At 41.8% G+C, this 22431-nt stretch overlaps 1 protein-coding gene across 2 annotated transcripts in view; it reads left to right on the forward strand.

Moving 5' to 3' along the window:
* Window positions 1–13201, forward strand: part of SLC44A5 (solute carrier family 44 member 5) — a 108603-nt gene extending 95402 nt beyond the window's left edge. For both annotated transcript variants that reach the window (XM_085309822.1, XM_085309821.1), the window contains exons 16-22: window positions 164–258; window positions 654–757; window positions 2008–2081; window positions 3719–3789; window positions 5261–5349; window positions 5970–6054; window positions 10533–13201. In XM_085309822.1, coding sequence (XP_085165948.1) covers window positions 164–258; window positions 654–757; window positions 2008–2081; window positions 3719–3789; window positions 5261–5349; window positions 5970–6054; window positions 10533–10645 — 631 coding nt within the window. In that variant the 3' untranslated portion in view covers window positions 10646–13201. The remainder of the gene's footprint in view (window positions 1–163; window positions 259–653; window positions 758–2007; window positions 2082–3718; window positions 3790–5260; window positions 5350–5969; window positions 6055–10532) is intronic.
* The last annotated feature ends 9230 nt before the right edge of the window (window positions 13202–22431 follow it).

The following is a 22431-nucleotide window of genomic DNA, read 5'->3' on the forward strand; positions in this document are numbered from 1 at the left end:
AAGGTCTGAGCCTTTACACTCAGGCACAGACTTAGGATTTATTTTAAGGGATACCTTCCGGTGGTAGGGAATGTCTGCTGTGCCATTGTGAGAACACCTAAAGTATAATCCAGGCTAACTCTGCTGTGAATGTTAACTATTAATAGTATTTATTTTGTATTAGATACCATACAGGTTCACTGGCATTTGGAGCCTTAATTCTTGCAATTGTCCAGCTTATTAGAGTGATCTTGGAGTACTTGGATCACAAACTGAAAGGTGAGATTTCTGAATCTGCTCAGTTTTTAACAGTTCCAGGAAACAAATGATCTCCTTTGTTTCCCAGGGTGGTTCTTCAGCTATGATTACCTTAAGAGCCAAGTCGCACATTGTTGTTAGCCATTGCAGTTCCATTTGAAGCCAATGAGTCTGTGTTAATTTACGCAAATGGAGCATATATCCTTGGGAATTTAATGTAAGCATTAAGCATTCAAGAATCCGATCTAAATGGAAGCTAGTGAGCTAAATTTTGTTATGAAGGAGAGTCCATGCCTAGAAGAAAAGGAAATAATGTTTCTGCTTTTGCTGCAATTCAGGATTTCCTTCTGCATAGCTTTTTATGTTCTGAAGATTGTTCACGAGTTCTCTGTCTGCTATCCTCTCCTTTTTTTCAGGTACACAAAACTCCTTCACTAGATTTCTACTCTGCTGCCTCAAATGCTGTTTCTGGTGTTTGGAAAAATTCTTAAAATTTATAAACAGAAATGCCTACATCATGGTATGTATTTACTTTCTCAACATGTGGGCTCCCCTGTCTAGGATAGTAAAATACCCTAGCCACTACTGGTTGGTCAACAGCCATCATTGTTTGAATCTGCTGAATAAATAATAGAATTTAAGTCAGGTTTCAGGAAATGCATGTGGTCCTACCATGAAAAAGTGAGATTTTTTTCCCTTATAAATTCAGCCTCTCCTTTTACCTGTACCTGTTGTCCCTCATTCCCTTTCACACCGCCCACCCACAAAGCAAATGGGAAACGATGGCATAAATAGTTAATTTTCCATCTGAAACAGCAGTTCAAATCTTTATTTCAAAAGGAGAGCTAACTTGTTTCATATTGCATATTTAAGCACTTTAACAATTTTTTTAAAAGGCAATGTTTTAGGTAAGGAAGTCAGAAGGCAGGTAGCATCTCTATTTGCCCCAGAAGTCAAAAACATAAATTCTACTAGCAGCTGCAGTTATGTTACTCTAAAATAATCCTAACTGGCTTCCAGAAGAGAAATTTCAGATTTTCACCTAAATAACACAGATATAAGCCCATGATGTTTTTACTTGAAGCCATTTCAGTGAAAGAATTTTACAATCACGAATCTGTTTTCTCAGAGGTGGCTGTAATAGGTCCAGTAAAACCCATGTTCATGCAAAAGGGGTTTCAAATTAATGCAGTCTTTAAGAGGAAAAAATCTTTTTGACAGTCTTATTTACAATAGGCAAACTGACTGCATTAATATCAGAAACTCCAGAAGAACTGTTTTAGTTTATCTTACCCTTGAGGACACTGGTCTAGGAGAAAAAAAAAAAAAAAAAAAAAAAGAAAAGAATAACTTTACCTGGTTTACTTCATGCCGGTAACTGACTTTAATACTACATTTCTGAATTTCTGATTTGTTCTTAAATGAGAGCAGAATCAGGTCCAAAATAGTTAGAACTCACTTGTGCTCTATAAGTGCCTGTTTCCTTCTGCTGTCTGCTGTGAGTAACTACCAAAGCGAGAAGAATCCCTCAGCAAGTACTTTACTTGTTCTGCTTGGAAAATAAAATACTGGCTGTGTTACCTGCAAGATCTCAAGGAGCAGCATGCTCACATCCAGGTGCTTCAGAGAGAAAAGATGGGTGACGTTCTCTCAAGTCTCTGTCTTTCTAATTAAGATTAGAGAGAATTATGTGTTAGATTCAATAAGATTCCAGAAGGAGTTATCCTAATTAGTTAAAATACTTATCAAACAACTGCTGTTATTTTGCAGATTGCCATATATGGAAAAAACTTCTGCACCTCAGCAAAGGAGGCATTCTTTCTGCTCATGCGTAATGTGGTGAGGTAAGGTACAATCTCCCAGCAATGGCAAGATTTCCTGCTATTGCACTCCTTCCCTCTCCCACTCTACTCCGAAAATTAATTTAAGCTAGTTTTGTCCCCAGAAATAGCCCTCCCTTCTAATGGCCTGTGTGTTTCAGCATGGTGTTCATCACAGTAAACCAGGCAAAGTTGGTCTGATCTAAAAGACAGTCTTGTTGAGATTGCTCTTTTAAAATCATCAGCATCTTTGTAAATTGTATTAGTGCTTTCAGGGAAGCAATGGAGCACCTGAGAGGAGATCTATGGATTCACATCAGTGGCTGCACCATCTGCTATCTGTGTGTTTCTTGAGCTTTGGTCCATTTGCCGTCTCTGAAAATGAAAATGGAAAGACCTAAACATTCAAATTTGTCCCAGAAAACCTATGAGGTGTTAGAGAGTGGCAAGAAAGAAGAGGGAGTACTTTGCTTTCAAAACTAGTCTCTTTGATATTTAACATAGCCAGGTCTCTCCTAGTGCTTGGAGCTCTGCTGGCACTTTTTCCCACTACTAAGGTTGCCGCCAAGCTCCCTGTTCTCATCAGTATTTTTCTTCATTGCTTCTGGCTCTTCCTGTGATAGAGTGAGATCAAAAAGAATGGGAGAAGACCTTAGGAGCAGGCCATGTTGATGCAATAGCAGACAATCTAATTACCAAGTAGGAGACAGGGTAACACAGGTTCGGTAGTTCAAATTATTGAGTGAAGGACTGAGAGGAGAAGAGGAATGGAGGGGGATGCTGAAAGAGAGGAACACAGGAACAGTGCTTAAGAAAGAGGAGGAAAGAGCTGGAGAATGGAATACATCCACTGTGTCAGCTGGCATCAGCATCAGAGTAGGGCTGTCCACACTGTGTAGCACCTACGCAGTGGGAGAGTATATGGGACGACCTTCAGAACCGTCGCCTCTCTGCCCTTCGCACTTCTGCTCTTCATCAGTAAGCAGTAGCTAAAAAAACAGGCATATAATTTTATTGTTTTCAAAAAATTGTTTTTTATCTTATGTATTTTAGTTATGATTCTGAACTCTGACAGGCTAACGATGGTTTGCTTTCTTTAATGTTTGTTAAACACTTACCTTTCATGGTAGTCAGGACTGCATATCACCATTAAAATAGCCTTCAGCACTGTCAAGAGGCTGACAGTAGCTCATTTTCCACGCCACTACTTGCAGTTTCTGATGAGACAGTCTAGTAGGATTTTGAGCAGAAACTCTCTGCAACGAACCTGTGTTTTACCCCTCTTCCTTACCCTTCCTTTGCTGTTGCTTTCAGCGAGGGCTGTGGATTTACTGCCAATTTCTCTGACAACCTTCATTCATTCATCTGTGACTGTCTCTCTGCTTTGAGATCTCCCACCTTCAGTGTGGTACAGTGACATCTTGAAATAGTTCTGTAGATTTGACATGTTCTAGAATAATGGAATGCAGCCAGATGGGACCAAGAAACAGAAAACCTGCAAGCTTTTCTTTTGCTTTTCTGCATTATTTTATTATCAGTCTGAGAAATCAGGACAAGACAACTTCTTGATCACATTTTGCAAATTAGCCATAGATTTAAGGAAAAAGAATACAAATGTCTGTTTTGTGATGTTCATGTGTGATTTGTCCTTTGCTGAACAGAGTTGCAGTTCTGGACAAAGTTACAGATTTTCTTTTATTCCTGGGGAAAATTCTCGTTGCTGGTGGTGTAGGTAAGTTTAACCAGTTCTTTATGAATTGTGTATTTCTATTTTCTGGTACCCACAAGTATGTCATGCTCATACATACTCAGTTAAGGGCTGGAAGTTCTCCTGAGTTTGACTATTTAGGAAACTGTTCCTGTGTCCAAGGATTTACCAGGTTGCAGTAGAGTACATGTTTTTTTCTTTTTTTTTTTTCCCTCCCTCTTTTTGTGTGCTCTTGACAGCATCTTTTCCATAATTGCATTCTGCTGTTTTCTGCTGTTCTGGCACGTATTGCTGGCACAAGAACCTCCACAACCAAAGCTTTGTAGCTGAATCAAATGAAACTTGCCTCCTGTAAGTCAGCCACAATCTCCCTTCATGAGACCTGAGCAAAACTGCAAATGTCACTCACCTGGCAGCAGGCAGCACACACAAGTGGAGGAAGTGCAGGTCTACAGGAGAGGCACCTGAAGCTCTGCTGTATTCAAGCCCATTCAAAAGATCCTTCAAGCTGTAATAAAATAAATCAACAAAATATTTTTAACCTCCTTATAGGTTTTTCTTTAGTTATCAGTAAATATAGTATTTATACTATCTATCTATATATATATATATATATATATATATGTATACACTATATATATAAATATAGTGTTCATATTTTGCTGTGGCAGAAATTAATCTTTAAAAAATAAAGCACTTCTAAAAATTCAAGCTGGCAGTATTCCCTTAAAACTTTCCTAAATTGTCACAGCAGTTTTAATACATTATTTTGCTAATAACCATGTTTTGTGTTCTGTATACTTAAAAAGATTTGCAAATGGATTCTGTTTTTACCAAAAGTTGTAAATTAGCACTAAGGCCACATCTAAAATGTTTTGTCATTAATGTTGAGGAACATTCAAACTGGAGGATCTTGATTTGAAACCTGAAATTAATTCATGTCGTCTTCGTCCTCAGGAATAAATTCTTTGGCTATTTCTGTTCTAGATGCATTTTTCTGTTGTAGATTTATTATTGTGTTTATCATTAGCACTACCACTTCTCTTTTTAATCTAGTTAAGTTTAAAGATTAAGAAATTTAAAGATTTGAAGATTAAGAAATCTTCAGGTAATAAAAGCTAATGAGCAGAATTCTACTTACTTACCTTTTTTAATTTAGAAAAGATGCACCCAAAGGTCTTTGATGTTATCCCACATGTTATTGTATTGCTTATCATTATTTGTTAATTTTGTTATTAAATCCAGTAGGATGGTGAAACAAAACAATTGATTAAAATATTTCTGGCCCCATGAGTATCTTTATGATAATTCATTCATTTACATCTCACTTCTGGTCAGAATACAGATCTAGGAGATAATTAATATCTAGGAATTTGTGGTTTAAAGGCACTTGTGTAAACCAACTTTGGATTTGTTATTTTTATCTCACTTTTTCCTTTGGAGTTAAGAGGTCGCAGTCACCCCAGGAATAACTGATGTTCTGTGCTTCTTGCAGGTGTTCTTGCCTTCTTTTTCTTCACGCAGAGAATACCAGTGTTTGCAGAGGAAGCACCAACATTAAACTACTACTGGGTACCATTGTTGGTAAGTCCATCAACTAATCGCCCTAAGCCTGAGGGCAGTTTGAGGTGCTGAGGCTACTCTGGGCATGTGCTGGTGACAGCTTCTCAGTCCTGCTCTGAATGGCATGCTGTCCTCCGGTCTGCTGTGCTCCCCCTGACCCATCAGGCAGACAAGGCACTGCAGTGGCTGCACCTGCAGAGTGGTTAGGTCTCTGCTAAGCGTTTCTCAGACTACCTAGACAGCAAAGGCCAGGAGTGAGGCACTGAAGCAGTGCAGTTCCTAAGGGGAGAGGCCTGCCATGCAAATCTTTCTCCTTTTGAGGCCCCCATAGATGCCAGAACATATCTGGGAGGAATGTTCTTTTAGAAGAATACTTCAAAGGAGCTCACAGTGTTCTTGGGATATATTTTGTATGGGGACTGACATAGCCCCAGTTCGGCAGCTCAAAAAAACTAGTGACTACTATATGTTAGAAACCTGTGATCCCTTTCCACAGCAGTAACCCTATTGTAGAATTTTACACAGCTCCCAAATTTACCTCCCAAATTTGCTTAGCAGATTAGGCTCCTGACTTGTGACAGTCTTTGGCACACTGGTACCAAATTAACATTTGGGGTTTTATTGTCGTTTGTTTTTTGTAGACTGTCATTATTGGCTCCTACTTAGTTGCACATGGATTCTTCAGCGTCTATGCAATGTGTGTCGATACGCTTTTCCTCTGCTTTTGTAAGTATTAAGTTTTCTTTCACTAATATCAACAGATTGCAAGAAGAAGGAACTGACAAGGTGATTTTTTTACTCCTCTTGCTTTTTCCCCACAATCTTTTAGTATGTCATCCGAAGGAAATGCCTCTGCTTTTCGAACTGGATCCTTGATGCATTCTTGAGTGCAGAGGTGTTTCTGTATTCAGATGCCATTAGTTTCAGTAGTGGTAGGTAGCGACGGCTCACTGGAGTATCTGGCTTTGTTTTCAGAACTTTCTCTAATAATTTCCTTCCATATGCTTTGTAAACAGCCTTGTGTAGCAACAATGCACTCAAACCTCTTGCTATTAGCAAGTTATTCTTTGTTATACAAAGTGCTGTTCTTCACAGATAGCAATTGCTGGCTCTTTGGTTTCATCTTAATAGCCCTGAACAAATTATCATGCTGACATTCATGCAAAATACCGTTTGGGAAAGCGTCTGTCTAAGACACAATAGCAAGCAGTCGTTGGCTCTCTGAGGCAGTGGTGCTCAATTTTTCAGTCAGAGAATACTAAAATCACAAGAGAAATCAGTTGGTCTCCGATTAGCACATGATGGTAAGAAGAAGCTGTGGTCACTGCAGGACATTTACTGTATTTATCGAATTAAAGAAATAAAGATACAATTTTTCTATAATGAAAGTCATTCTGATAGGTTCAAATGGCAGTGACTGTTACAGTAATTGGCTGAATTATTTGATAATACTATAGGACTATTAAGGAATCATAGTCTTGATCCATTGTATGCACAGTGAATCACTGAGGCAAAATAAACACAGCAGTACTGATTCTTCTCTTATGATGACGTAAATTCTCTTTCTTTCCTCTGAATCACGACTGAAGTTAAATTCTCCTTCTCAAGCTTACTTCCCAAGGAACTAGGGTTAGGAGTGGTTCTGGAGATCCTGCAGTGCCAAAATGAGATCAGTCAGAAACATTCTTTTAATATCCTCATATGCAGCTTTACTGCAATGGAAGAAAGAAAAGCCTTTTGTAGGGCAGGTCTATTTCACCTCTACATCTCTGAAAAATCCGAAGTGTTCCCACTGAAAAAAGCAAGGAATCAGGCAGTCTCTTTCCACTCAATGTGGTGGGTACATTGTTTACACAGCAAGTGAGAAACATGGAAGAGTATGTTCAACTGCTGCCATCAACACAGGATGTGGAAGGTTATACTTGGGTATTGGAATGGGGCCTGAACCTCTTGATTTCCACAGAGTTTCAGGATTTAACTCATGGCTGCATGCTCTCTGAAGAAATCAGACCCAAATTTGTCAGTTATCCCAGAGCAAAAGCGTAGCCTGTGATGATTAAAAATGAGGGAAGCAAAACTTAAGGAGTGGCTTAGTGCATTGAAGTCCGCTTGATCATGGGCAGAGTGAGACCACTCCAGACTGTGCTTGGAAATTTCATCCAATGTATGTAGTGCATTTTTCTTCCTTTTTTTGTTGTTACCAAAACAGAACAAGAATGGTTTTTGAGAACATTTTGCTTACGTTGTAATAATGTACTCTTGTCTTTTAGTCTCTCTTATCTATTACTGCTAAGAAAATAACATCAGTCACATGAAAACAAGCTCAGTGTTTTAACTTTTCATTGATTCCTTCTATTTATTCCCTACCTGATGGCATTCCCTACCAGTCTCTACTTATTTCTGGCTTTGCAGCTGGTTGCTGTGGAAATGATTGTGTGTCACAGCAGAGGATTGTGATGACTAAAGAAACAGGCAGTGGAAGTGGATGAATCTCTGTGTAAACAAATGAGGACATGTAAAGCAATCTTGCAAAATTCTTGAGAAAACTCAGTCCACTTCAAAAATCTATTACTAGTCTATTGTTACTGTAAACTCACTCACCAATTATATCTCTTGCTGTTACTCCAGGTCCTACTCAAGTTACTGTCGTCCTGCTAACTCTAGGTTTTTCCTTCACTTGTTCTGAGGGAGATTTCATATACATTGAGGTAAAACGAGTAGCACCCCTTACCGATCTGTTAGTTTGAGGCTGTAGCATCGATTCCACTCGTCATGTCTTTCAGAAGTTACGTGCTTGACAATACAGTTCAGGAGTCCTCTCCTTCCTTTCTTATATGGAAGATCCAATATCACTGATCCAATATCAGAACTTTTCTGTTTTCTCTGGAAGTGTGGGATTCTGATCAGGTGATGTAAAGCAATAGTCCAAAGACATGAATTTTAAAGACACCCCATAGACCTTTTAGTGATTTGTATTGGTTATACTATATATATTTTTGCTTGTTTTTACTGCCTTCTCTTTGGCAAGTTGGCTATATACTTGCATATACTCCCTGTCTCTGGGGATTTTTTTTTTAAATGTGTTTACTTCTAAAAAAATACAGAAACATGCAGAAGATAAAAAGGTTCTCTTTTTGTGCTGGTCACACACAGGCATGATACAAGACTCACTTGTGTTATCACAGAAAAATGAAAACTAATGTGTAGCTAGGAGTGACCTCAGATTGGGATAACAACTTTGGTTCTAAAGAAACCAAATGCATCTCTAAGAAACCAGCTGAAGTGGAAATAAATAAGTTATTACTTTTGGTATTTAGAATAGAATGAAACTTAACAAACTAGTAGAATATAGAAAGTTTGTTGTTTTCTTGGTACACAGAAATTAACAAGTATTCTTTTCAATTTATGCCAAAGATGCATGTGGCTGATTTATAGGCATTTTGGCTTAAACGTGACAGCAGGGAGTAGGGACAGACCACTTCTTATTTTGACCTCTTTAACTGAAACCAGGTTAGCGTTGTATTTGGAAGGTGTTACGGCAACATGTGCAAAGGAAAGAATTGTGTTGCCATAGCCTTACTTACCACAGGATACTGGGACCATATCTGTCCAAGCCATCTGCAGGATCGATTTCATTCAGATGGCTCTGCAGGCTCAAGGTTATTGGCTGCCTCATTTTTCTCAAATGGGAACTAAAGACTGGCCATGTTTAGCTACTTTCATTTTGGAGGCTCCTTGGATTGTACAATTCCTTGAAGGAATTGTAACTTGAAATAACATTAGARTGTTTGGGGGGGGTTGAAGGGTTGAAGTTAAAGTGAAGCTCAGCAAATGCATTCAGTTATGAGTGTACATCAGAAAACTGCAAATAATCACTTTGTGATAGAGCAGGAAGGTGCTCCTGGTTCGGACTGGTTACTTTCTCCTGGGAAACCTCTCTCTCTGCGGCTCTGTAACAGCTTTAGACCCATGAGGGGTCTAAAGGTGTCATCAGGAAGCCTATGCACAGAGTTGCTGGAAGAAGATATGGTGGTGTTGCATCCAAGGGTCCTCACAGGGATTTTTCTCCTTTGTCTTTGGCCTTAATCTGGTCACATTTGTGTAAGCACATAGATGATGATTTGAGATAAGTAATGCTTGAATAGGAGGGTTGATGAAGTAGAAACCAGCACGATAGATGCATTTTGCAAAAACAGTTCCACCACTGATACTTGTAGAGCCAAACAGCACAGGCTGGCTGTGTGCAGCCTGAGTAGAAAGGTGCATTGTGCTTTTCTGGAGCAGATGGAAATCCTGGCCCCAGAGCAGCCTGTTACATGTCAGGAAAGGCAAATGGAGTGTTTGGCGGCCTTGTAATACTTTCTGTGCATCTGGCCTGGCGACAATAGTTTTTTGTTTAGAGAAGAAAGGAAGCTGCCATGGGATATAGAAAGAATTTTCCTCTAACCACTCTGGCCAGTTGCCAGTGCTCGCTTTTCAGCTCCGCAGGTACAGCTGCCCGCCTCTGCAGGAATGCAGATGTGGGGACTGTGCTCTGCTGCGCACTCCCACCAGGTTGCCCATCAGTGTAGAAGCTGTTCACTGGACTGTGATTTAGTTAGGATCTTAGTGATTTAGTTAGTACCTTCTGTAGGAAAAATGTAACATGCACATCTCACTATTTTCAATTCATACTCTGTTCTGTTTTCCATGCCTCATTTAGTAATGGTCAGGAGATCACATAGCATATTGTGCACCCATAGCATCAGGTTTTCAAAAGAACTTCTCAGGCAGTGAAGAAAGGTCTAGTTTTCAAAAACGTGTAAATCCAAAGCGCTCTTCTGGACAAATTTTCTAGCAATAAGCAGCAAAATGCCAGGCTTCTTTGGAAAATCTGGCTACCAGTCTGGATGCATGAGCCTTTCTGAAAACTTCCAGTAATATTGCCAAACCAAAGAACTGGGAGACTAAAAGATATTTCTGTCATTTTGAAATAGCAAGGTGTGTGTCACTGTGTTTTGTGTAAAGCCTCTTCTGGCTTGAGAAAATAGAAATTTATGGTGTTCTTCAGCAACTTAACAATGCAGCTATATTGTCTTGTTTGAGGTTTTCTAACGTTGGTTCTTTTGTTCTTTCCCTTCTTCAATTCTCCCTCTTCTTTCCTCTGCATTTTGGTGTGTGTCTGACTGCACTGCTGCTTGCTGCTTTGGCTGGTGTAAATTCAGGTGAAGATCTGGAAAGAAATGATGGATCTACAGCAAAACCCTACTTCATGTCAGCTAGCCTTCACCGAATTCTAGGAAAGAAGGAACTAAGCCCTAAGAAGGCAGTGGGATGACATACAGTAAACCTCAACATCGAAACAGTGTCACTTTTAAGCAACACATGTATAAAGTAGGCAAAAGTAAAAACTGTAAATGATGCTTCTGGTTAATGGGTGATTCTTTTTTCCTTTTGCTTCTGTCTATAAAAAATGAGCAACATTGGTAATAATTAACTAGATAAGTAAATGCTTAAACTAGCAGCTGTGAAGCAAGGCCACATTTTAGTTTATAGAGTGCCTATTGAAAGGAAAATGTAAATTTGAAGCTTTTTTAAGTCTATAATGAACAATGTTTTAGTAACTTTTTTAACACAAGTTGCTGCCTCAAAGGACAGCATTTTTGATAACATTTCTTTTTATAAGTGTATATTTGTAAAAGATATTCAGGCAATTTTATGAAAGCACTACCCTATATCATAATTAGCCATAAAAAATAGTTTGAGAATTTCTAGTTAACCAGCAGATGGTACTAAATTTGTAAATATGGTGCTATGATTGTATTTTTTTGTACAAGCTGGTTCACAGCCATTTAAACTGTGATTATACATGCATTAATGATTCCCTACACTGGAAAATGTAGTAATATTTTAATCACGTCCACAGCTGTGTGTTTCAAGAGATGAAGAATGGTACTTTATAGGCCCAAAGAAGGTAGCCAGAGAAGACTACAGTGGATGTTGCTTAAAGTGAAGTTTTTGTGTGTTGTGTTTAAAAGATAAAAGTGAGGGAAGGTCCCATTGCACTTAATATGATTTGTGGCTCACACAAATGAGGTTTCATCTGGTACAAGATGGCAAATGTATCATTTTCAGCTGATGTGTATGAGAGATGTCCTTGTGTTAATGTCCTCACCTCTAATGACTCTCTGATTGTGCTCTACATTATGAGGAAGTTGAGCTTTGCTGAAAGGAAAACCAAATGCAGTTTTTCCTCAGAGAAAAGTTTTGGCTGTATTTTGTGCACACGGTGTTCCCGTTGCCGCTGCCTAGCTCAGAAGGGCTTCTTATGAGATACTGCAGTGACCATGCTGCCACTAAGGGCAAAGCATGTGCTTTTTAGGTCTCCAAACTCTCAGTGGCTCAAACAGTAAGATACTTAGATAAGAAACAGAACCATATCTTCTGATGACACAGGATTTAATATATCACTACTGAAAGATGCTCCAAAAGATTGAGTATGCTTTTAGATTATTGAAGTTGCCTGATTATTGGTTAAAAGTCTATAGATATAAAACACATTAACATTCTGTTCAGTTCTGTGAACCTCCCTTAAATAGAACTATTACTGAGGTCAGCAATAGCTCTGCTCAATGAAAAAGTCTTACGCTGTATAGGAATGCTAAAAAGAGAAAAAGAGAAATACAAAAACCATCAAACATGAGAAAATGAAAGACAATTTTCAAGACTGTTATTTCTGTGAGCTGAGCTGAGAATGTTTTAACTCATTAGTGCATCATGCATGCCAGAGACCCTGCCTCCAGTTTTCATGGGTTCCACAGTATAAGGACATTATTGTCCACTTTTCAGGAGTGAGATATTTTCCCTCGATCTGGTATTATGCAAATTCAGCTCTTCAAAATACTTTTCTAGCCCAAAGAGTCCATTGATGTCACAAAGAGAAAGACAAATTCTCTCTATTTGATTTAAGTTCAGATTTTAGGGGAAAATTTACTGACAGCCCACATCCTAGACAGTATTGCTCTTGTGACTTATGGCTCCAGTTTATAAATGTTTTATTCACAAGAAAAGCAGAAAGATCTCCCTGATGCCACTTGTCTGAGTGCTGTTAATGTACAGGTGAATTATTACCACCATGCGTTTGGAGTCATGGGCAGGATAGGATCTACAAAGCCTGCAAACTGCAGGGCAAGTGACAGGTCACTGGTATGCGTTCTCTTCGATCGAGGCAGCAGTGTAGTTCTTCCTGGTGAAGCAGAAATGGGTGGTTCAGTTTAGGACTTAAACAGTATAAAATAAAGGCATACAGTTTCAAACGAAACTAGTAATGTTGGAGATCTTCATTTCTGAGAACCCTTTAGAGACACCTTAGAGTAAACTTGACTTTCAGAAAGGGCTGAATCTGCCTTCCAAAAATCAGGTGCTTAACTGAGGAGTGTAAGGTTTTTCATTATTATTTTTCCCATCTGATCATGTGTGTGACATGGAATATACAACCCCCTAAAATTCTAACCTCTTCTGAGAATTAAGTCAACAATTTTGGGGAAGTTTGTGCCACCCTTGTGAAGTCCAGCAGATTAAAAAGCTACTGGACTATGATTCCAGTCCAAACTCCAATGTATTTTTGATTGACTTCTATCTAATTAGTTTGCAGCTGAAGAAGTTGCATTAAGAAATCTGTATTTCTCTACTAGACTTGAGTGTCTTACTGAGAAAAAGGCATGTTTCTGAATACAGTGTGCTTTCTTTGTCATATGAATGTAACCATAGAGTTTATTAGGAATACAACATAATAGAAATAGTATACAGTTATTTGATTAGAAGACTTTTGTAACAAAGCTATGCATTTGCTAAATGAATTTCTAAAAGTCAAAGTTTTAAACAACATTATTATTTATATATAGTAAATATATATACATATATATATATAAAAACATATATATATATATATAAAAAGTTGCTCCACTCATTATTTTGTGAAAATTGTTTAGAATATTAGCGGTCCACATTTTTGAGAAGAAAATTTAAAAGCCATTTTCTTAATGATGTAGTTAAGAGAACTGTGAAAATACAAATCATGTAGAAAGCAATATGTAAATTTTGTAGTCAATAAATTGAATAAATAAATTGTAATAATTGATTAGTAAAATTGGCTTTTAAAAATCAATTGCTATGAGTCAATGAAGTAGAAATTAATGTAAGTATTTACTTGGAGAAAAATCACTCTAAAGTTTGAAGACCAATTTATAGTGATTCCTAACTAATCCTGTGGGTGAGAGTCTGCTAACTTATACCACAGATACTAAGAGTAAAATTTATAATTTGGACCCTTACTTGTTTACTTGATTTAGTATAAAATATAAAATTCCATTCTTCTCTTTAGAGAGTGGAACATGGGACTAGGTAGGACACAGTAAGGCGTTCGCTTTGGTGCTGAGCCCTCGGGTGGCGGTGCAAAGCCCCGTTGTGCCGCCAGTGCGAGGGGCTGGCGGCAGCCCACGTGCCACCGGGATCGGCCTTGCTCTGTGCCTGCAGTGCGGTCAGAGCCGAAGGTCGGAGCAGCGAAACCCTGTGGGGCCCCGGGGCAGCCGGAGGTCCGCAGGTGGCTGTGGGACCGCTGGCTCTGCCCTTCCTCCTCCTAGTGGAAGATGCAGAGAGACATGCTGGCTCCGCAGAAAGACCCTTTTACATGATTAAAGCTCTCTTGAAGATGTTGAAGCAGAATGTAGAAACCAAGAGACGGTAGAAAATACCCATTATTATAACCACACAGCCATGTTTGTTTTAGTCCTGGTTTGGTGCACTGTCTCCAAACAGTGCTTTTATTTGCATGTTTTACACCAAAGCACCAAGGTTTTTAATGGCAAGCCTTCATGGTTTGTAAAGAAATTTAAAGCAAGATACCCCCTCCCAAACAAAATGATGAAACAAGAAAGATGGGTTCATTTTTAAACTGATTTTTTTTTCAAGTAGCATTCAAAGATTAATTCTTGAGAACTGGGTGTTCTAAGGATGCTGAATAGTCTTTTAAATATTACTATTTAAAACAACGAAATGTTTTACTGTTGCATGTTCTGTGGTAGAATGGTAAAAAGATTTTGGAGGACACAAACTTAGTCATTAAGGGTTCTTCTAAAATCTTCTAAAAAGAAATGGTTATAACAAATAGATTGACTGTCTTCTGTAATGTAGAATGTCTCTCTCCAGCTAATTGCTAGTCTCTCAGCCTGGACAATTGTGTCCTCTCTGACAAAGTGCCTTACTGGCTATTATTTTACCCGGTTTATATTTTGACATTTATTCGCCCCATGTAGACTACAGACCAGAAGAGGCTAGATTAAAAATACTGCTCTCTTTGCTTGAAATTAATTGATATAAAATTAATATAATTGAAATAAATTTGTCATCTTTTCTAAATACTGCAGCACACACAATTTCCCTGTTACTGTTCTCAGATCATGAAAGTATTCTGTGTGCTCCAGCAGAAAACAGGTAACAAGGGTGGTGTTGCAACTAATTATCTAAATAAAAATAACCTAAGACTGAGTTTTAGTAGTAGATTTTTTATAGCTTTAATTTTGGGGATAGTGAACTTCAAAATGGGTCTTTTCTGCTTTCAGTTACAATGATTATACTTACTGCACCTGTGTAACTGAGGGGAGAACTGGGCTCTTGCTATTTAAGGTAGAAGAATGAAAATGAGAGCTTGCAGATATATATTACACTACAGTAATATATGTGGTTTTGTGTGCTCACAAACAGAGTTGATACTCCAGTTTTAGACTGATTATTTGCTATTCAAGAAGTGTTTTATAAGTGACCCTTAATTTTCTAATTTTTGATACAGGTAATGATTTTCCAGGTAATGTAATTTGTACTGCACTGTAATCAAATTAGGAATATAATTGTTTCTTCATGTTTAAGTAACACCAGTGCTACTAATATAAAGATTGTCTGCTACTCTGTGTTACAGAAAGTTAACAGGTATTTGTCCCAAATTGTAAAATCACAAAAAGGCCATTTAAGGTTTGAGAAGTGAACGAGAGGTTGTTGTCTGTTTCACCAACCCGTTCTTTCTGTTCTTAATGTGACTGATGTTATATTATTTTCATGCCAAAACCAAATTAACATGAGCACATGACAGTTTGAGCTCTAAAACCTGTTTGCTTCTGCTGTGCAGAAATAGAAATGTACTGTTTAAATATCTTTGATAACTGAAGTGTTTAATATTTAATTTTGTTGTTACTGACTGTTTTACAGCTCTTGGAATTTGTTCTAATAAAGATTTAGATACAAAGCGGAGTCTGTCTGTCTGTGCCCGGAGCGGCACAAACGCGAGCTGAACCCGACGCCCCGCTCCGCCCCGCTCCGCCCCGCAGCGCCCCGCTTCGCTCCCCGCCGGGTCGGAGCCGCCTCCCGCCCCGCGCCCGGGCCGCCTCGGCGGCTGCCGGAGCTCCCGGACCGGGCACCCTGCGCCCCGCGGAAAGGGGCGGCCGGGCCGGGGCCGGTGCAGTGCGGTGCAGGGGCCACTGGAGTGCGGTGCAGGGTCGGGATGGCGCCGTGCGGTGCGCGGGGTGAGGGCGGCGCGGCGCAGTGTGCTGCGGGGCAGATGTGGGGCAGGGCCGTGGAGAGGCAGGAAGGTGCGGTGTAGTGCGTTGCATGGTGTGGGGCAGGACGGTGCGGTGCAGCGCAGGGGTGGTGCAGGGCCATGCGGGGTGGGATGCTGCAGTGTAGAGCACAGTGTGGGAGCAGCACGGTGCAGTGTGGTGTGGGGCAGGACGGTGCGGTGCAGTGCAGGGGTGGTGCAGTGTGGTGCAGCTTGGTGCTCGCTGCAGTGCAGAACACCCACTGTGACCCTCTGTGACCAGAGGAGAGGGGCTGCTGAGAAGGGCCAGCTCAGAGGTGGTGCTGGGTTTGATACTGTGACATCTGGTTATTAGAGATGGGAATCAAAGCCATAACGAAACTTAGCTTTTCAGAGGTAACCGCTTTGAACCCTTCTTGTACTAGATATGAGGTGTCTAAAAATCGTCCGTATTCATATCTTATAATTTGCTAGAATGGTTGGTTGCTTACTTTTGCAGAATTGCCAAAAGTTACATTTTTCTTCTCCGGGCTTTGCATGAGGACCACAAAATGTTCATCACAAAGTGAGGGTAGGCATTTCTTAGCTGCCAAAGACAGTACCTGGGTAGGTGTTGAAGCTGCAGCAGGGGAGTGTCCCACACTGGCCAAGCCGCTGCTGCAGTGGGGGGTGGAGGCGGAGGGGCTGGCAGTATCTCTGCTTACAGCATGTTTCTCTGACTGGCAGAAAATATCTAATGCAGAACCATTTAGGTGCTGCGGGTGGGTTTTTTCAGGTACAGCAGCAGTGCAGCAACTGTTTGGAGGCAGGACAAGAGGAGGAGCTGGGCTCAAGGCTAGAGGTGAAGGTAGGGCTGATCCATAGCTGAATGTATGGAAGCCTTGTTAGGCGACACTTCTGGCATTGAGCAATCACTGCAATGAGACTATAAGCTTTTTAGCTTTTTTTTTTTTTTTTTTTTTTTTTTTTTTTTTTTTTTTTTTTTTGAATTAGAAGAAAAAAATCTTGATGATGACAATTATGATCAGGTGGGCATTGCTGCCACCTTGGGCTGAAGGACAACCACAGTGGGAAAAGCATGAACATATATTTGAATATATATTACAGATTTAATTACTAATGAGCAAATTGGAAAAAAAAAAAAAAAAAAAAGTGTGTCCACAGAATCACAGAATGGCTGAGGTTGGAAGGTCCAACCTCCCTGCTCAGCAGGGTCACCTAGAGCATGTTAGACAGGATCACATCCAGGTGGGCCTTGAATATCTGCAGAGAAGGAGACTCCACAGCATCTCTGGGTAACCTGTTCCAGTGCTCTGTCACTCTCACAGGGAAGACGTTTTTCCTTCTTCAACTTGCTGTGTTTCAGTTTGTGCCCGTTGCCTCTCATCCTCTTGCTGGGCACCATCCCAGCCAGACCCATCCTCTAGACACCCTCCCTTCAGGTACTTATACACATTGATAAGATCCCCCCGCAGTCTTCTCTTCCCCAGGCTGAACAGGCCCAGCTCTCACAGCCGTTCTCATAGGGCAGGTGCTCCAGCCCTCTGATCATCTTCGTAGCCCTACACTGGACTCTCTCCAGTAACTCCATGTCTCTCTTGTTCTGGGGAGCCGAGAACTGGACACAGTACTCGAGATGAGGCCTCCCCAGGGCTGAGGAGAGGGGCAGGATCACCTCCCTCGACCTGCTGCCAACACCCCAGAATTGGACTTCTTGGCCACAAGGGCACATTGCTGGCTTATGGTCAACGTGTTGTCCACCAGCACTCTGAGGTCTTTCTCTGCAGAGCTGCTTTCCAGAAGGTCAGCCCCCAGCTTGTACTGGTGCCTAGGCTTGTTTTTCCCCAGGTGCAGGACCCTGCACTTGCCCTTGTTGAACCTCAGGAGGTTCCTCTCCGCCCAGCTCTCCGGCCTGTCCACATCTCTCTGAATGGCAGCACAGCCTTCAGGTGTGTCAGCCACTCCTCCCAACTTGGTACCATCAGCAAACTTGCTGAGGAGGCACTCTGTCCCCTCATCCAGGTCGTTGATGAAACAGTTGAACAGGACAGGACCCAGTASTGAGCCCTGGGGGATGCCACTAGCCACAGGCCTCCAACTGGACTCCACGCCACTGATGACGATCCTCTGAGCTCTGCCTTTCAGCCAGTTCTCAGTCCACCTCACTGTCCACCCGTCTAACCCACACTTCCAGAGCTTCTCTAGGAGGATGTTACGGGAGACAGTGTCAAAAGCCTTGCTGAAGTCAAGGTACACAATGTCCACTGCTCTGCCCTCATCTACCCAGCCAGTCATTCCATCAGAGAAGGCTATCAGGCTGGGTAAGCAGGATTTCCCCTTGGTGAATCCATGCTGACTATTGATCACCTTCTTTTCTGCCATGTGCTTGGAGGGTTCATGCAGCATGAGCTGTTCCACCTGCTTTCCAGGGATGGAGATGAGGCTGACTGGCCTATAGTTGCCTGGATCCTCCCTCCTTCTTACCCTTCTTGAAGACTGGAGTGACATTGTCTTCCTTCCAGTCCTCAGGCACCTCGCCAGTTCTCCATGACCTTTTGAAGATAAAGGAGAGTGGTCTAACAATAACATCTGCCAGCTCCCTCAGCACTCGTGGGTGCATCCCATTGGGGTCCATGGGTTTGTGGGTGTCCAGTTTGCCTTGATGATCTCTAATCTGGTCCTCCTTGACCAAGGGAAAGTCTTCCTTCCTCCAGACTTTCCTCTCTCATCTCCAGGGCCTGGGATTCTTGAGGGCTGCCCTTAGCAGTGAAGACTGAAGCAAAGGCGGCATTCAGTAATTCTGCCTTCTCTGTATCCCTTCTCACCAGGGCCTCTGCCCCATTCAGTAGCGGGCCCACATTCTCCCCAGTCTTCCTCTTGCTACTGATGTATTTGAAGAAGCCCTTCTTGACCTTGACATCTCTTGCCAGATTTCATTCTAAATGGGCCTTAGCCTTCCTCGTCACATCCCTGCATATTTTGACAGTGTTCCTATAGTCCTCCCAAGTGGCCTGTCCCCTCTTCCACATTCTGAGTGCTTTCTTCTTCCGTGTGAGTTTTGCCAGGAGCTCCTTGCTCACCCATGCAGGTCTTCCTGCCCCCTTTGCTGGTCTTCTTTCTCCTTGGGTTGCACTGTTTTTAAGCTTGGGGGAACCGATGCTTAAATATTAGCCAGCTCTCTTGGATCTCCTTCCTTCTAGGGCCTTAACCTCCAACCTACTCCAAGTCGGTTCCTGAAGAAGCCAAAATTTGCTTTCCTATCAGATTTTTGTGATCTGATTCACACTCACAGGAGTTTTGTATTCAACATTGCCAGGTGTTTGATGGAGTGGTTTGTGGTGGCTGGTGGTATGGTGGGTCTGTGGTGCAGGTGGTGGTTTGTGGCGTGGTAGGTCTGTGCATCCCACGTCAGCATGCCCTGAGCAGCAGTGTACACAACGCGGCAGCATGTCTGTGGTCCTGGGCCATCAGTCTGGTGGGTGGCAGCATGCACGCATGGCAGCTGCTGGAGACCGAACCCTAGGGTGGTAGGTGGAGGCTGAGCCTGCCCTGGGGGCTGGCGGAGGTGACCTGCGCCCCACGGAAACGAAGGACAGGACTTGTCGAAGCGGCCCACCGTGGCTGTGCCGACAGCAGTGCCCGAGGGCTGCGTGGCCCTGGCCAGCTGGGACCGCTGCAGTTTTTGTTCTATGAAGAACCAAGCTGACTCCCGACCATTGCAATAAAGAGCGAACACAGTGCGAACAGCAGAGCACGGTGCACGTCAATGCACTGTGCAGCCTGTTGTAGCTCGAATTCAAATGCTCATGTATTGCACTACAGATGCTGTTGTGGTATACTCAGATGCCAAAAGATTGTATTTGTAATATAAAAAAGTAATTGTAAGGGGATTTTGGAGAATACAGGATCTTTACTATGTGTCTCATATGTACACAGTTATTTTTAATTAAATCTGGATTTTTTTTAAAGTACTTTGGTATCTCCGTTTAACACACATGGTCTGTTGGAGCTGACTGCAGCTATTAGTTATATTGTCCTCCTTCAAAAAACTTCAGGCTTACCGTCAAAAATTGCCTTCTTGCCTCCTGTAAAGTGAGTTTTCTGACCGATGTGTTTTATGTATCACATATTTTTCTTACCATTTGTATTACATTTAAATCTAGCACTGGCTGCAGGCCATAGAAACTTTAATCCACATCCAGATGAAGCTGGACCTCACCCCGGTTTTTCCAGGCTACCCCCGCTCTGGTCTCCAGCCTTCTCCAGATCGCTTCTCCTTGGTGGGCTGTGCTCGGGGTCATCACTTGTCACCCTGGGCACCATCTCCCGCTGGACACCTTGGCCTGGGACTTGGTGGCTGATATTGCTGGCAGTGCCCAGCCCTCGTCCTGGTCCCTGTCCTGGCCCCACACAGGGTCCTGGTGCCCGCTTGGCATGCACCAGCTGATGTGTGCTATGGTTGCATGGAACAGAGCAGCCACATGGTCCTCGTGGGCTAACTGAAACGTCTGCTGAAGAAAGAAATTACACCATTGCTGAGCTGTGATAAAGAAACAGATTCTGATGATAAATTTGGGCTCAAAATGTTTCTGCTTTTGCCTTGGCCTGTGGTGTTTGGTGTGCACCACTGGTGATGTATTTGCATGTGATTTTTGTAGATGAATGTTGCTGTTGGTGCATTTTCTCCAAGAGCTGGCATGTTGCTTTGCAAATCCACACATCTGCAGATGGCTTGAAGGCAGAGGAAGGGATTGTTTTATATGGAGCTTCATAATGTAGTTTCTGGTTGCCATCATTTCAACACATCTGACCAACTCAATTTCCTGTCTTGAGTCAACTTTCATTTCATTGAGTCCCACGTTCTCATTCCTGTTGGTTTGGCTGGGCTTTGTGGGTAATCTATTTTAATTTTGTAGTCTGGAAGAGCCCAAGTTTGCTATTTGAAAAGAATCCAAGCAGTCTCAGGAGAAGTTTGCGTGTGTAATTTGCTCCAAATGATAACGTCAAAAGGGTATTTAATCCCCTTTTTCCTTTTGTTTGTTTTTGTTTTTATTTTTTCTACTTTATGCATTTCCAACTTCTTACAGAAACACTATATGTACTTCATTTTGGTGCAATGAAGCGCTAAACTGCCCCATTTTATGAGATTGCTAACAATAGTCCAAAACATATTAGTGAGTCACAATATAATGCTCGGCTGCAGTGGTTCTGGATCACTGGGGCCTACCAAACTAAATGTTGTCTTGTGTGGTCAACATGAGCAGTGCACGGTGTCTAGAGGTGGCAACTCATTCTACCCTGAGGGCTTGACAAGAAACTTGCACTCACATTTAGGCATACTGCATGCACATTTCCTAGCATTTCAGCCCACTACTGAGGAGTCTGTACAAACCCCTGCAGACACACTGAAGTGTAAAATGTACACTGGAAGGTAGTGTTTCCACAAGTTGAATGATGAATAGCTTCAACATGACATTTTTGTCTTCATCATAATTTGGATGTTTGAGTTGAATGAGCTTTCCATGAATGATACAAAGAAGAGAAATAGCCACACAAAACAGACTGCCGTTGGAAAACTCAGTGAAGTGTTTTGTTTTATGGACGCAAAACTGGTGCCACTGGAGAGGTGCTGAGTGCTCCAGCTGAGCAGTCAACACGGACCAGGCAGCCGTGCGGAGGGGCTCCCCACGGCTCTGCCGGGCTGCATGCGGGAGCTGCGGCCGTTGGCGGGTCGGGCCGAGTGAGGGCCATGCCCGTGCTCCAGGCAGGAGCTGTGCTGCAGGGCCGCGTGCTTGCCGGCTGCCACGCCACTGTGGGGCCGAGATGTTAATCCAGCAACTGGAGCAGCAAGTTGTCACTGACCGAGAGCTAACTGACCCTCGGGGCCAGCGCTGCTGCGGCGAGAGTGAGGCTGCAGCCGCTGCAGCGGCCAAAAGTCGGGGCTCACAGCACGGGAGAAAGGAAAAAAAAAAATGTCAGCAAAAGGATAGCTTGCAGCATCTCAGTTGCCTGGTTTTTGGCCTCAGCTTTCACACTATTAACTTTAATTATTAAATTAATTTTAAAATGATTTTAGTTTAATTTTAATTATTAAATATGATTTACTTGACAGTAGGTATTATTAAGTATATAAAACAGGAACTGAAATGCTATGTGATCTGCTAAATATGGCTGAGCATTTGCAGTGTCCTCCAAGCCTTGGCTGGTGCTCCTTGGCATCACTTTTCACGCATTTCTGAACAGATATTTAAATAAAAGGGTATTTGGTTTGTGAGCTCATAAAATTAGAGCTAATTTCGTGCCACCCCATAACAAGTTCTTACTCATCCTAAAACATTTTGCTGAAAAGCGTATGGCAGACAGAGCACTAGTATTTACTGGTGACATTTAAAGTGCCTGTTTCCATGTTATAGGAGTGTTGTATTTCTGCTGATTATTTCCAAAAACAGGAAAACAGGTGGCAGCTGCTAGCTGTTTCTGTGTTCAGAAAAGTAGTTTGCATGTCATTTAAATGATATTGCCATATTGCTAGTTTTCTT

This window comes from Rhea americana, unplaced genomic scaffold, assembly GCF_003343005.1.
Source record: "Rhea americana isolate MKP2758 unplaced genomic scaffold, rheAme1 scaffold_304, whole genome shotgun sequence".
Lineage (NCBI taxonomy): Eukaryota > Metazoa > Chordata > Aves > Rheiformes > Rheidae > Rhea > Rhea americana.